Source organism: Wasmannia auropunctata, unplaced genomic scaffold (genome assembly GCF_000956235.1).
Source record: "Wasmannia auropunctata unplaced genomic scaffold, wasmannia.A_1.0 LD335985.1, whole genome shotgun sequence".
Lineage (NCBI taxonomy): Eukaryota > Metazoa > Arthropoda > Insecta > Hymenoptera > Formicidae > Wasmannia > Wasmannia auropunctata.
Window position 1 is genome coordinate 796,813 of NW_012026905.1, and position 14,303 is coordinate 811,115.

Below are 14,303 nucleotides of genomic sequence, written 5' to 3' on the forward strand. Positions count from 1 at the left end.
TTATTTCTCTCTCCGTTAATAAGTAAGCAAATCGATAAAAACCAAGGACACGCGGAAGAACGAAAAATGCTTGACGGCGGTATCGCATCATCGTATCGCTATATCCTTTTCCCTTTCCTTTCGTTTTCCCCAGCTGCTTATAGTTTACTTTCTAATTGCAGGTAATAGTACGTGCTGCAGTGTTTTGCTTCGTACTCTCATTCAGATATCCACAGCAAGGCGCTTGACCCATTGTGCTCAATATTGCTGACTAAACACAAGTCCCCGGAAATTTTCTATCTATTTACTCACACAGCTACGTAATAGATGGACAAAATAAATCAGCTGTCGCTGAAGAAGTCGTTATGAAATATGGGCGATTAAATCGGAGAAATTTTTGTTTCTATTCTAAACGATCGAAGGATTTTTCAAAATTTGTTGGCACTTCAATATAAAGAGAGGAAAGTTCCACTTAAGTGGCATAAGTCTTTTCGCACTCAATTCTTGTAAAATGTGGCAAGTTCGCGTATATAAATCTTTTCACGCAGTCCAATTGCGCCTTCTCTTACATGGCGTTTAAAATATTATAAAGAGACGCACACAAAAGTGGTTTGCATTATCGGTTAGTTGACGTATTTACTTAAATATAGATATCGACTTTACATGCCCGTTTATTTTAATTGCTAAGACACTTTGCGCGCGAACATTATTCCACCTTTTTGCATTAGCTATCTGAGAATTTAGTATTATAAACTTAAAATAATACTTGTGACGAACGCGAGGCGGCCAAGCTGGCACCGCGAGGAATGCTACTCTATACTCTAAAATCATCAATAAAAAGAGTTTTCTTGTCCCAAGATGCTTTTGTACCCCCCAAAATCGTCAATAAAAAGAATTCTCTTGATCTGAGATACTTCCCTGTTCCAAAATTATCAATAAAAAGTCTTCTTGCTCCGAAATACTTGACTATTCGAAAATCATCAATAAAAAGAGCTCTCTTACTCCGAGCTGCCTCCCTGTTCCAAAATCATCAAATAAAAGTTGTCTTGCTCCAAAATACTTGACTACTCCAAAATCATTAATAAGGAAAACTTATTTGCTTCGAAATATATATTGTTCCACAATCATCAATAAAGTGTTCTTGCTTTTCTACCTCAAAATAATCAATAAAAAAGAACTGCCTTACTCCAAGATACTTGCTTACTACAAAATTATTAATAAGGAGAGCTTTCATGTTTCGAGATATTTGACTACTCTAAAATCGTAGCTTATTTGCTCCGAGATACTTTATTATTCCAAAATCATCAATAAAAAGAGGTTCCTTACTCCGAAACTACTTTCCTACTTCAAAATTATCAATAAAAACAACTTTCTTGCTCTGAAATACTTTAATACTTCAAAATCATCAATAAAAGACCGTTTTCTTACTACGAAATGCTTCTCTATTCCAAAATCGTCAACAAGAAGACTCGAAATACATCTCTATTTCGAAATTATTAATCAAGAGAGCTTGCTTCAAGTTGTTTCAAAATCATTATGAGGTTCTTTTCCTGCTCCAAATAAATGTTGCTGCTCACTAATAAGGAAACCTCTTACGTATCGCGCAACGGTGAGAAAGCGAGATAACGCGTGACATATTTAACTATTTAGCAATTATTGCAAACTCTCTTATCCGTACGTATATAGCGACTTTTTTTTCCTGTTACTTATCTTACCGAACAATCGAGGAGCTGTTGCCAACCGAGTGTCTATCCGCGCCTGCACCTGCAGGATCCCGACCGTTTTCGCAAAGTGGCGCAGCGAGAAACGTCCTCGGTCACTTTATATTGCAAATAACAGTATCTAGACAGTTGACATCATATCTTTAACAACATTTCTTTCTCTCTTTCTTTCTATCTCCGTCTCCCTTCCCCTCTCTCTCTCTCTCCCTCCTTTTACCTCTCTCCTTCTCCCACTTCTTCAAAATTGCTCCTCTCTCTCTCTCTCTCTCTCTCTCTCTCTCTCTCTCTCTTTGTCGCTCTCTCGTCTCGTCATCAGCAACTACGCCATCGTGGGATTCCGGCTCCGAATGGAGCGTTCCTGATCTAAATCTCTCGGAATGAAGTGCGCCTCAAGTCGCGAGGTCAGGAAAACGAAGTGAACTCACCGGTTCGCTGACGAGCGTCACATCTCCGCGCCGCTTGGGACGTTGTTGGCTAGCGCCTTCCTACCCGTCGTCGCGATCGTGATTGTCGTCGTGCTGGCGGCTTTTTTTCCCACCTCGCTTCAGCACTCCGGAGTAATCCAACTCTCGCTGGATGAGGATCTCTCTCTCGTCCGGAGCAATATCACTGCGCCGCAGCGGACAAAGCCATCTTGATGAGGGCACGCACTCACAAAACGGCACAACCTGCCTTGGATCGCGACGGTCAGGTCTGGTCAGGCCTGGTCCTCTTGCCAGGACGGGAGGCGGCTAAATGAGAACACGGCACACGATCAAAGAGTGCGCTACGATGGCGCCACTGCACGATTACTGTCGCCGCCATTGCTTCTGCCGTTGCTGGCGCGTCGTTGTGCCGTTGCCGTTGTTAACGCCGTTTGCTCTCGCAATATTGGCTGCGGCGGTTACTCAGATAGGTGTGACATGATCTGATGAACTTTTATAGACCTTTTTCAAAACATTCAGACACCGACAAAATGCGCTTAGAAGAATTTCAAAGGGTACTTTTGAAACGATAATAATGAGGATTGAACGGTCAGGTGACCTTGAAGAGAAGCTTCCACCTACAATCAGCAAGTGGCGCTACTTCAAAGGCGGCAACTTTGAAATTGCAGCTAAGTTCGAAAGAATCTTGTACTCTTTGATTGGAACGATGATAATGAAATAGAGAACGTAGGATTTGTAAAGAGCCTCGCGCAAAACTGCCCTTACAGATTTCTGTTATTAGCATCTTAAAATTGTATATGTAAATTTTGTTCAAAGAGCAATCTTGAAATGGTCTAACATCTTCAAGAATTAAAAGAACAGCGGAAGTACAGCAAAAGAAAAATTCTCATTAAAAATGGCAGAGTTAAAAAATAATAGAGAATGATGAAAATGAAAGGTCCGATAGAAATTAAATAAAAGTGACACCAAAAATGTAGATAAAATAATTGAAGTAAATTAAAATATTTAAAACATAAAATTCTCTAGTAATCGTACAATTACCAAGCATGCTCGTCGGACATCGAAATGCGATTTTCTTAAATAGATTTTATTCGAGAGCACTAAACAATTATTATCTACATTCTACAACAGGTATATTCTCCTTGCCTTCGTTGAGACGCTGCTTCGTTCATGTTTTCCTCCCTCGGCGAAAGAGGGTGGCGTCGCGAGAGAAAAGAAAATCGCAAATCTCTTACATACAAGTAGCATAATAAATATTTTTTTTCTTTCCAATCTCATGTCTCTCTCTCTCTCTCTCTCTCTCTCTCTCTCTTTCGCTCATTCTCTTCATATCGCACTCTTTCATTCGTTCGCTCCTCGAAGCGGATAAATCCTTATTGGCACATTGTATAGTAGACTCTTAAGTATATAAATAAGTCGTAAGTCGATGCCTCGATCGTTTAAATTATTAAATATATATATATATATATATATTGTATATGTGTATATGAATATTCAATATCTTTACGATGTATATATACGACTAGAACTCCTCGACACACGTATCACATACTAATATTGACTATCGTGTTTCAGGACGAGACTCGGAGGAGCTCTTTGCATTCCGAGTCTTGGCGACGTTTTCGTCCTTCCAATCGTTCGATTCGAAAAACGGGAATCTACTCAAAAATTCTTCCAATCTCCTTGAATCTCTTCATCTCCGCAATTCTTTTATTCTCGCGAATCTCACGGACTTTCGTTTTACAGACTTGATGTTTTTAAAGCAGTTACATGATCGACAGAGAGATTCTTTTAGAAGAAAATCTGCGCTTTTGAAGGAAGTAATAGTTTTAATACAGAATTATTGAGCGGTTGGAACGCGTTATCTTTTCGAAAATCAACTGTAGATTGACGAAAACGGCGCCGTCGTCTTATTGCTGCATTATTGACTCTTATCGTGACAGTGTTACTCACTTAATCGCTAGTACTTTCGCAATACTTTCGCAATGCTTCTCGTCCAGATCTTGATCTGGATTCCGTAAAATGAGCTTAATTAATCCACTGGAGGGAATTGGTGCTACTTGAAATCACCGTACATTTTATTTTCTTTTTTTCTCGTTGAGAAGTTATTTCAGATTTGAGATGAATAAATTCTTGTTTCAACTATTTTTTCCATTCATTTTTCATTATTGAAATGTGACGTCTCTTTTGCCTATCACGGTTTATCTCGATCTTGTCATTTGCAAAAGATAAAATTGTACGGCTCGTTCTTCCGCATTTTGATTTTGTAGTAAATAAGATACTTAATATTTAAAAGACTAATTCAACCCCCTCTTTCTCTCCTTCTCTCTTTCTCTTGAGAGATTAATTTCAATATAATATTCTATATAATGTAGTAATTAATACTTTCGTGGCCAAAGGCGGTTTCCATTCCTGAAAGTATTTCTCCATATCTTTACCTCTAAAAAATCTTCTACACGTTATCTCTTACATTATAATTATTAATCGTCGCTCTTTTCACTTCTAAAATTTCGAATCGTATTTCTCGCTAATCAATCTTTTCATCGGTTTAATTCTGTGATTTTAATTCGTGTATGTATGTGTGTGTGTGTGTGTGTGTGGGACTTGAATTTGATGGATTCATATCTTTCACGAGAAAAACAAAGAAGAGAGTTGCAGAAAAAAAAATGCAAAACTCTACTCCTTAATTCGATTCTCCGCTGGCGACCGTGCCGTCGGTCGGCGGGCCGGTCACGATTTGAGGCTCGTTCGCGGGTAGCCCCTGCATCTCCTGCACTCCCTGGAACAGCTTGCCGGGAAATCCCTGCAAGAGGTCGTAGGAGACCGGCGTGGGCGGCAGGGCAGTGGTGTGCGCGTGCGGTGATTGCAGGACGGCGATCACTCTCCGGAGCTCTTCCAAGGCGTTTCCTACGTGAGCACAGCAGCGTTTCTTAGTCAATTGAAACGTAATGCAATTTAAAATTCATCAACGAGGATCGCGACACGAAGCTGTCGCGTCGGACGAGCTCGTTACCTTGCATAAGGATGTAATTTTTCGCCAGCAGGAGGGTGGCGATCTTGGACAGCTTCCTCACGGAAGGACTGTGAGCGTAAGGGATGACAGAGCGAAGCTCGTCCAATGCATCGTTCAAGTCGTGCATCCGCCTGCGCTCTCGCGCGTTGATGTTCAGCCTCACGCTTTTCCCTTGACGAGTCGTTTTCGATTTCGGAGGACAATTCAGTCGCGAGCCTGTGGGTCTAAAAAGAATTATGAGATTATTTATGTATCGATATTATTAATTGTATATATTTAATTAAGAGTTTACCAATGTGCTTTAGAAACACATTTTAACAAGCGTACGTTACATCAGTTGATTATGGTGTATACTATAAATGTTCAGTTATTTATATATTCATGTCTTTTAGAAAGAATTTTTATATTTTTCCTCCTTTGATACGGTTATTCTTTTTTACATCTTTTTATGAAATCTTTTTGTGAAATTTCAAAAAGTTCTGTTTTTGTCTTTCTATCACACTTCTCTTTGTTATCTTTTCGTTGCATTTTATTGGCGACTTTCCAAGGTTTTGCTCACTCGATTAAATTAAAACTTTAATTTTGATCGGAAAACGTACCTCTCGTCCGGCCGATTTTCGTCGGACAACGCGCTCGACGAGGCGTGAGGTTGCGGCTGCTGCTGAAAGTAAAAGCCACCGAGACCCACGGCACCCAACGGAGTCCTTCGTCCTGGTGCGCTTTGATTGTGCTCCGATGAATACGCCGCCGGGGGACCCGAGACACTCGGATGCGAGGCTCCTGGTGTCGAATACACGGACTCGAGAGCTGCCGCGGACTGTGGAGGCAGTGGATGCTAGAAGAAGCAGTCCTCCGTTAGAATTTTGAATGGAAAATGTGTTAATATTTATGATATACATTTATCATATACTCGTATTATTATATTTCTCAATATACGTATAATAATATAAATCAACATATTTAAAAAGCGCGTTTAATAATTATTTAATTCTGTTTCTTTGATTGCTTATTTCTTACTTGCTTTTTAAAATTTGCAATTATCAACGGCATGTTTAATCATGTTTTTCGTGCTTTTCTACTTACGGCATTGCGATGCTCCCAGGCCCAGGTAGGATGAGACGCGGTGCGCTGCCAAGATCCTTGCTGCAGATGCGCCTCCGGCAGACTCTCCCTACGATCGTCGTCCTCCGTCGAGCTACTCTCGCCGTCGTAAGATCTCATTTCTCGCGAGGACACTTTCGCGATTGACCCGGATTGACCCCTCCTTGCTCTCCTTGTGTTCAATACCTACATTCAACACATTGACAAATCAATTCTGCAACTTTTCCCCTCCATAAAAGAATCTCGTTCGAATTTATTCCATTATAAAATTTTGTTGCATTATAAAAATATATAATTTATATCGAAATTTTTTGCATTTTCCTTAAACGAATTTTACATAGAGTTTCAACCTACTTTTTTATTTAATATTCCTCGTTTCTATGTCTTTTCGCACTATTCTTCTCGCAAATAATTCGTTCTTGCAGAAACTCATTTCATTTAATGCAGTTCAATTTCCAAGCTCCTCTTTCAGTAATGACTTCTATAAAATTTATTTTATTACTACACTTCTTTATCAAACTTGTGCATTTTCTTGAAAAAGTCTGATTTCATTAACGAGATAGTTTTACTTCTCAACGATTCCGAATTTTATTTTCCCATTTCCAAGAAAGATCTCTATTTTCATTTTCACATTTTTCCGTTTAACGAGCACCGCCGCCATTCGTACAAACGGGGAGGAGGATAGGAGGCGTCATCGGTCGTACTAACGCAATCAATAGCACAAGCGGAACACTTACCGACGACGATTTTCTTTTTCCACCCCCCGCGCGGCGCCCCGCGGGGTGCAGAATCCGGCGATCAGCAAAGTTTCTCGCGCACCAGCGCGCAGCGCCGGGTCATCCCTCCGTCCGTACGTCTTCGCGTTTTTCTCGACGACCGTCCCGGCTCGGGGCTCTCACGAGGATCCCGCCGCGGACTGCCGTGGTCCTTCCGTTGTCCTGCCGTCGAAATCACCCGACTCGACCAGTAGTCACAGCCATTTTAATTTGCTGGGGGTTGTCTCGAGGTGACTGATGAGAATGGAAAAAAATCCTTTCGTCCTTCGGAGACCTTCTCGCAGCAGTCCCGCGGGAGCGATGCTCGATCAGAGTTGATCTTGAGCTTCCCGTCTTACGTTGACGATCTCTAAAGTCGCGCTCGACGAAATTATCGGCACCCCGAACGTGACCACATCCCCAGGCGTCAGGGGGCCACGCACGCGTCTCTCCCCGTTGTTTGGCGGATCCTGCGCAGGAGGGAGTGCAACCCCCGAATTAATTCGGCCGCCGTGTGCCAGGGTGCGCCCGTTACGACCGAGGGATGCTGCGCTGGACCATCGACTGGCGTACCCTGGCGGGTCGCGTCGAAGATCAACCACCCCCCCGAGAGCGTCTTGTTACCATCGGGAAAGGAAAATCGTGTCCAAGAGAAGCAAGAGAAGTCGCTAGTTGCCGGAAATATATTTTACGTAAGGACGCCGTGTATAATCTTTTTCAATCTCCGAGACGAGAGTCACTCGTGTGAAATGTACACGAGAACCTATTCCGCAGTAGAAGTGATTTCGAAGTTAGAAATTAAAAAGTCGCGAAGACGGTTTGAAAGTTGGTTAGCAATGAAAAAGAAAGATGAACTCTGTCGCATGAGATCTTTATCGAGAAAAGACTTTGATTCAGACTTGGCCTGTAACTTTTACCGTAGGGAAATTATGACTGAAATCATTTTTATTAATTATCATTTCAGTAATTTATATACTTTTGCTTTACAAGATAGCTAACAAATAAATCAGTAATCTCATAGCCATAAAATATTCCAATAAATATGTTTGATATAATTGATAAATATACGCAGTATTTATTGCATTGAACATACTGAAATATTTATTACTGTTTATGTATCATTATATTGCATTTTACATCAATATTACATGTTATGCTGCGTTTCCCCATTTCCCCTTCAAGAGAAATTCTGTTTATTATTATCTTAAACTTTATATCTATTGCCACTCGAGCACGCGAGACCGCCCTCCAGACTGTCCTCTATCACAAAGAAATTCACGTCGATCCCTCGCGGTTTTACCATAAATTTCTCTTCCTCTTCTTCCCCTCCCCCTCTACTTCTCCATCGCGATCTACCGTGTGTCGCGTTTACAGCTCGCCGGCATACATCGTCGTTGAATACGATTAACGGACACGCGTTAGAGCGCGGAAAAACACCGCGAGCGTCGCCGGGGATGCCGAGACAATTCGGCGACAGCCCCTCTGGCGTGTGAATCACCCCCTCCGCCCCCCTCCTACCTTCCCCCTCGCGGATGTTTCGCCCGCGGCGCGGGCGAACGCGAACGAACGGGTGACCCCGGGTTAGTTTTACTTTTGCATCGACTGTATGCGTGCGTGTGTGTATGCGCGCGCTCTTGTATGTGTACGTGTGTTTGCGTGCGTTTACCGTAAACACAACGCGACGTAATAATATTCCGCGCTGCCGGAGAGGGAGACTCCGGCCGCGCTGAGACGGCCGCAACTTCGACATCGCATAAATTAATCGAAGGGGTTAAACGGGGTTGTTGTTTGCGCGCGTTTACTTTATTTCGCGGCCGCGGGAGAGGATAATTAATGCCGGCGCGCGCGCGAGCGCGAGTTTGCAGGTGACTGGAGCGGAGTGTGTGTACGCGTTATGCGCGAATATTATAAATTTCCGGAAATGCGCGCGAAATAAATTCCCGCCGTGCGTCTTGTGAGCTGAAACCGGGGAGGCTTCCCTCGCTGCGACGTACATGTATATATCGCGATATTGGATTCTCTCTTCAACTTAAACGTTAACTAACATTCTCGCGTTTTTACTCTCTCTTTCTCTCTCTCTACGGGAACGTATATATACTAAAGTTATGTATATTAATGTACACCGAGAATATTTCTATGACTTGGAACCGGCGAGTGAAATGAACTCTCTGATGAATCGCGCGTGTCAAAAATATATTCAAACTACTGAATCGTGGCAAATTCTCTGTCACAATGTTATTCCTCGAAGGAGCTATTTATGAATGTGTACTCGTACATTTAAACGAATAAAAAATTTAAAAGGAGTAATTGAGTTCTCCTTTTCATATTTCTGACTTCGAATAAATTTAATAAGCGCTGACTCAAAATGGACTTTGCCGGAATAAGTGATGGAGAAATGCCGCAGAAAAGCGGGCGTACTCAAAGAAACATAAATAACTAACATAAACATAAATAACTTACAATTAGTACAGGTTCGAACGTCTTCATAATCGAACATCGTCATGATATTCAGATTTCCATTCTCCCGTGAACGAGACTCGAGGATGAAAGGACTGAATTATTGAGATATACGCGTCGATATATAACGCCTTTGCTCGCGAGATACATACGCGCAAAATCTTTCTGGGTCGTGCGGCAACCGTATAGCGCCGTGAAGATTTATCATTCCCTTCGTACCCGAGAAACATCCCGAGATCTCGAAAATAATTGCGAGCGCGTCCCTGCCTCCCTGTGCTGCGCGAAATTAATTATGGCCGCCGCACATCCAAGTCCATTATTAGAAAAATATACTATTAACTAATTTGCTGAGTATGGAGTGTACATTCTTATTTGTCTTATTCGCTTTTAAAATTCTATTTATTAGTCTCGTTTATCGTTCTTAAAATTGTCCTTACCGTCTAAAGAGAGTTGCAATATACAAGTTGTATGTGAATTGATATTTCAGGCCGTAAATCGTTTCCACAATAGAGTTTTCCTTGATAATGTGTTATTTTACAATTTTATTTAACATTCTTCTCACTTTTAAACAACCCAGAAATATTGCCTCGTATACAGAAAGTTTTAAAAACTGTAAACATGTATAATTATTATATTTAGCCACCTTATTGCGCAGTAAGATTGCGAATATCTTACTCTATTAATATATTAAAGCTGTAGATACCTTTCCGAGGAAATTTTTCAAACAGCGCTCGAAGAAATGATTAAACATATTGTTACCATTTTCCTTAACGCTGTGAAGAAACAGAATCTATCCCTGTACTACTGCGTTAACATTACTTATTAATTTCATACCTCCTCTATATATAAATTCGGAGTAACTCCAAAAGTTTTGCTTTATATATTTAAATATTGTTGTCGTCACGATGATATTATTGACGATATAATCAGGAAGCAGGATGTGTCCCAGTTATCTTTTTTCATTAATATATTGCATTGTCCGTACGCGATACTCTACACGCATTGCGTATCGCGAATCTCAAAGCGGATCGAGAAGACTCGCTCTGAAAGGATTAAACGCGACCGTGTCGTCACCTCCGATAACGTTATCAGGAAGCAGGCCCTGTCCCAATTATTTCCGAAAGGAAAGGCGCGCGTCGACGAGAGACGACCGGAAGGCATATATATCGAAAGAGGCCGCACGGCCAGGAGGGGAAAAAGGATCCCTCGCACGTACGCATGCACGCGTGTATATCGGGCTCATCGATCAGGCGTACCGTTTGGTACGACGTATAGATCGCAAGACCAATGATAGAGAAGGAAAGATAGATAGATAGATAGATAGATAGATAGATAGATAGATAGATAGATAGATAGATAGATAGATAGATAAATAGATAGCTAGATAGCGAGAGAGAGAGAGAGAGAGATGGAGAGAGTGGTGGTTGCCGTTCGGGGGTGGTTTTCGGGCCGACGGGCGGCCGGACTCCTGAGGGATGAGGGACGACGAGGGTTGCCAAGGCAACCCTCCGTGCCAGCCAGCCTCGGCTTACTTTAGCCCGCTCGCTCTCGCGATCAATACAGCATCCCCCGGCGAGCTCCCGGACCAAACGCAAGCCTCCCCGCCGTCGTCCCCTCTGCCCCCCCCCACCCCTCCCGCCACCACACCCCTCCGTACTTCCCCCGAACCCTTCCTCCGCGCCTCCTTCTCCTTACGTGCCTCTCCACGTGCGCATTACCGTCGACCGTCACAAACCAACCCCCTCGCGCGTCGCGCTCCCGCAACCCCTCTTCTTCACCTCACCCCTCTCATCATCTCCGCGATTCCCTTCTACGTTTATCTTCGGGTGTGTTTTGCTTCTCCGTTGCTCTCTCTATCTTCAACCCTCCTTCGCTACCCCTCGCCCCATCCCGAATGAATTTGTCTCGAAAATCTCATTTTATGCAACGTTTGTGCACTTGAGACGCTTCTACATTTGTTTATTTACGAATTATCGCCGGTTCTCGGCGGCGTCCGGCACAACGTTCGAGCTATTCGGGAGTCCTCACATACACGCACACGCTAGCACGCACGCGCGCGCGCGCGCACACTGTGTACAAAAGCTGTAAACAAAACAACGGCTAACAAAGTTCAGCTACTCGGTATATTACGATAAAAAAAATATGATATTGGACGCGATACTGAAAAAACACAACGTGAATACAATATCGATGCACACAAAATGTGTTTTTTATGTTGTACCGTATTCGAAAATGAAATGTAAAATTTAGATGAAAAATATGATAAATTACGTGATGCTTTTCGTTCGCGTTATCAATAACTGATTACTAAAGTTTTCATCCACGTGCGGCGAAATTTGTTAAAATCATCGACCACGTCGTGCAAAATCACGCTCGGGAAATTTCAATGAGAAATCTGCGATTGCGAGTTTGCGACTCAAACTCTGCGCTGCTCCTCGGTTGCAGCTCCAACCCTATCGTCAAAATTAACCCTCCCAATAAACGATCGCTTATCGAATGACAGAGAGAGAGAGAGAGAGAGAAAGAGAGAGAGAGAGAGAAAGAGAGAAGAGAGAGGGAGAGAGAGAGAGACGCAGAGGGGAAGAGACGGGGGGAGGGGAAGTTAAATAATTAATCTACCGATTCGATTAACGTAAGCCCGCGCGATATTCTCGCGTGATCCCTGCTGAAGGATCTAGGGCGCAATTAATTTTAATCAGATCGCGTCGCGACTTTTACTTAAGAGAAGGTGGAAGAGAGACCGAGAAAGTGTAAATAAAATTTCGACTCCTCTCTATCTCCCTCTCTCTCTCTTTCTCTCTCTCTCCCTCTCACGCGCTCGCTGCTCTCTTCCTCTCGCCCGTTGCTTTGCATTTTAATTGCATTTCGGTATGCGACCCGTTTTGCATGCTAAAGCCGACCGCGAGCCCACTTATTGCAAGGGGTACAGGCGCGTCGCGGAAGAGTGAGGGGACACGGAGAAAGGAGAGTAAAGGGGAGCGACGGACGGCTCGTTACGTGCCGTTGATGCACAGGGGCGTCGTCGTCGTCGTCGTCGTAGTCGTCGTCGTTCCCGGCCCGGCACGAATTTGGTCCACGGATCATCCCGCGAGTGAACGGAGCGGTGCGGCGCGGCTGCCTGCGTCCGCTATCGACAGTTTTCCCAATCGTATCCGTTCCGGAGAATATTTCCCCCCGCATCCCTCCGCCTCCTCCTCCTCCTCCTCCTCTTCCTCCTCCTGCCTCCTCATCTCCTCTCCGCCGCTCACAGCTTGTCGCCCCTCGCCCGCTGCCCCCGACAACGCTGGGTGTCGCCGTGGAACGCCGCGATGCAACGTGTGCGCTCACCGTTGTGCACGCGATGCAAAAATCATTACACCATGCGATGGGGGATCAGTCATCTCTCATCGGCGAGTGAAGAAATTTTCTGGAAACGCGTTTCTTCTTCCTACTTATGGTCCACCTAATTTAAGCACGTAGATCAAATTGAATTGAATTAACCGCGGAATTATAAGAACGTGCTAATTACAATAATCTAAATTAAATTAGCTTTTACCTCTCTCTCTCTCTCTCTCTCTCTCTCTGCACGTAAATAAATTGTGACAGTACGAAGGTGCGCAGAGAGCAGGGAAACAATAAAGGAGCGAAGACTGATTGACCTCAAAGTGAATTATTCTCAAGAACGATATCCTTTCTTGTCCGACGACACAAAAATAAGGACGGCGCGCGATCGTCATAAACATAAATCAAACAATAATGCCGCTTATATACTTCATACGATATGATTTTTCTGCCGCGAGAAAAAGGGGCCATTCTCCTCCTCCCCTTTTCCATTTTACCGCGATATATATCCGCGGAAGGATCCCGTGAAAAATGAAAGGATCGCCGCCGCCGCGCGCGCCGAGTCAGCGATACCATTCCTCACCAGAAACGGCCGGAGTAACGTTAAATTAAAGTAACGCCGCGGGCCGCGCCGTGGGTCCGCGTGTAGAATTGTACGATATCTGCTGGGAATCAGGCGACACCGGCGGCGGTGGCGGGCGAAGAACGAAGGGAAGATCATTTCCAACGTCCTCCCGGGTTTAATTGATGACGGAGAGTACCCTCTCCCCTCCCCCCCCCCGAAGTTCCCTCGCCGCTCAAAGTCGTCGCGCAGCATCGGCCGCGATCGATTCGCAGGCTCACTTTCCCACCGGCAGAAACGCAACGGATCGGGGTAGTCGTCCAGGATCACGTAATGCGCGGTAGGCGACTACGTGTTAATTACGCGATCAATCGCGCCGCGATCTACGCGGGCGGTGCGTGAGAAACGCAGCCCTCCTCGTTAGCGTTCCACCGACGTTATACGTGGGGAGCTGAGGGGTTTTACATTTACACCGCACGCACCATCGCGAAGAGAGAAAGCTTATACGTTAAATAATAAATGTGAAGTGTCGCAGGTAATAACGCGCGAGATAATTTTCACAGTAGTTATATTACTTGTATATTTATATGGTTTATGAGCGCGGAAACTACGTGAATAAATGTAAAATAATTATCGACATAGAAAGTATTTTGAAGTACAAACAGGGGGAATATAAAATTGGCTGTGTGTGGAATATTTTTATAATATAAATAAACTTATACTTAAGCTAAAAAATATAATGTAAATTCGTATTTTTTGCTCTTCTTTCCTCTTCTGATCTTTCTCCTTTCTTTCCTTTTTCATTTATTTATTTTTTCTATAAAAAGCACAGAATAACTCACGTAATAAATACTGTAATAAATACTGTAGTTTACGAGTTAAGAAAATATATGAATAAGTACAATGATCAACAACAGAAAGTATTTTAAAGTACAAACTGAGAAAATATAAAATTGTCTATGTGGAATA

At 43.3% G+C, this 14,303-nt stretch overlaps 2 protein-coding genes across 3 annotated transcripts in view; both read right to left on the bottom strand.

Moving 5' to 3' along the window:
* LOC105454441 overlaps window positions 1-3,039 on the bottom strand; it is a 40,663-nt gene extending 37,624 nt beyond the window's left edge. Inside the window, exon 1 of the mRNA XM_011697050.1 lies at window positions 2,126-3,039. The gene's annotated coding sequence lies outside the window, so the exon portion shown is untranslated. The remainder of the gene's footprint in view (window positions 1-2,125) is intronic.
* Window positions 3,040-3,595: 556 nt separating this feature from the next.
* On the bottom strand, window positions 3,596-7,431 carry LOC105454442 (class E basic helix-loop-helix protein 22). 2 transcript variants are annotated; one of them, XM_011697051.1, is made up of 5 exons: window positions 6,977-7,431; window positions 6,222-6,425; window positions 5,738-5,973; window positions 5,139-5,362; window positions 3,596-5,032 (listed from the first exon to the last, which is right to left on the bottom strand). In XM_011697051.1, the coding sequence occupies exons 2-5, from the start codon at window positions 6,357-6,359 to the stop codon at window positions 4,809-4,811; spliced, it is 822 nt and encodes a 273-aa protein (XP_011695353.1). In that variant the 5' UTR covers window positions 6,360-6,425; window positions 6,977-7,431; the 3' UTR covers window positions 3,596-4,808. The 2 variants fall into 2 exon arrangements, with proteins under 2 accessions (XP_011695353.1, XP_011695354.1); XM_011697052.1 differs by lacking the exon at window positions 6,977-7,431 and adding an exon at window positions 6,594-6,938.
* Window positions 7,432-14,303: the final 6,872 nt, after the last annotated feature.

Excerpts from the sequence above, each read along its gene's own strand:
- LOC105454442 (XM_011697051.1), bottom strand. The coding sequence starts at position 6,359 with ATGAGATCTTACGACGGCGAGAGTAGCTCGACGGAGGACGACGATCGT. Across the intron at positions 5,974-6,221 it reads CCTGGGAGCATCGCAATGCC|CATCCACTGCCTCCACAGTC; the intron begins GTAAGTAGAAAA and ends TGCTTCTTCTAG. Across the intron at positions 5,033-5,138 it reads AAATTACATCCTTATGCAAG|GAAACGCCTTGGAAGAGCTC; the intron begins GTAACGAGCTCG and ends GTGCTCACGTAG.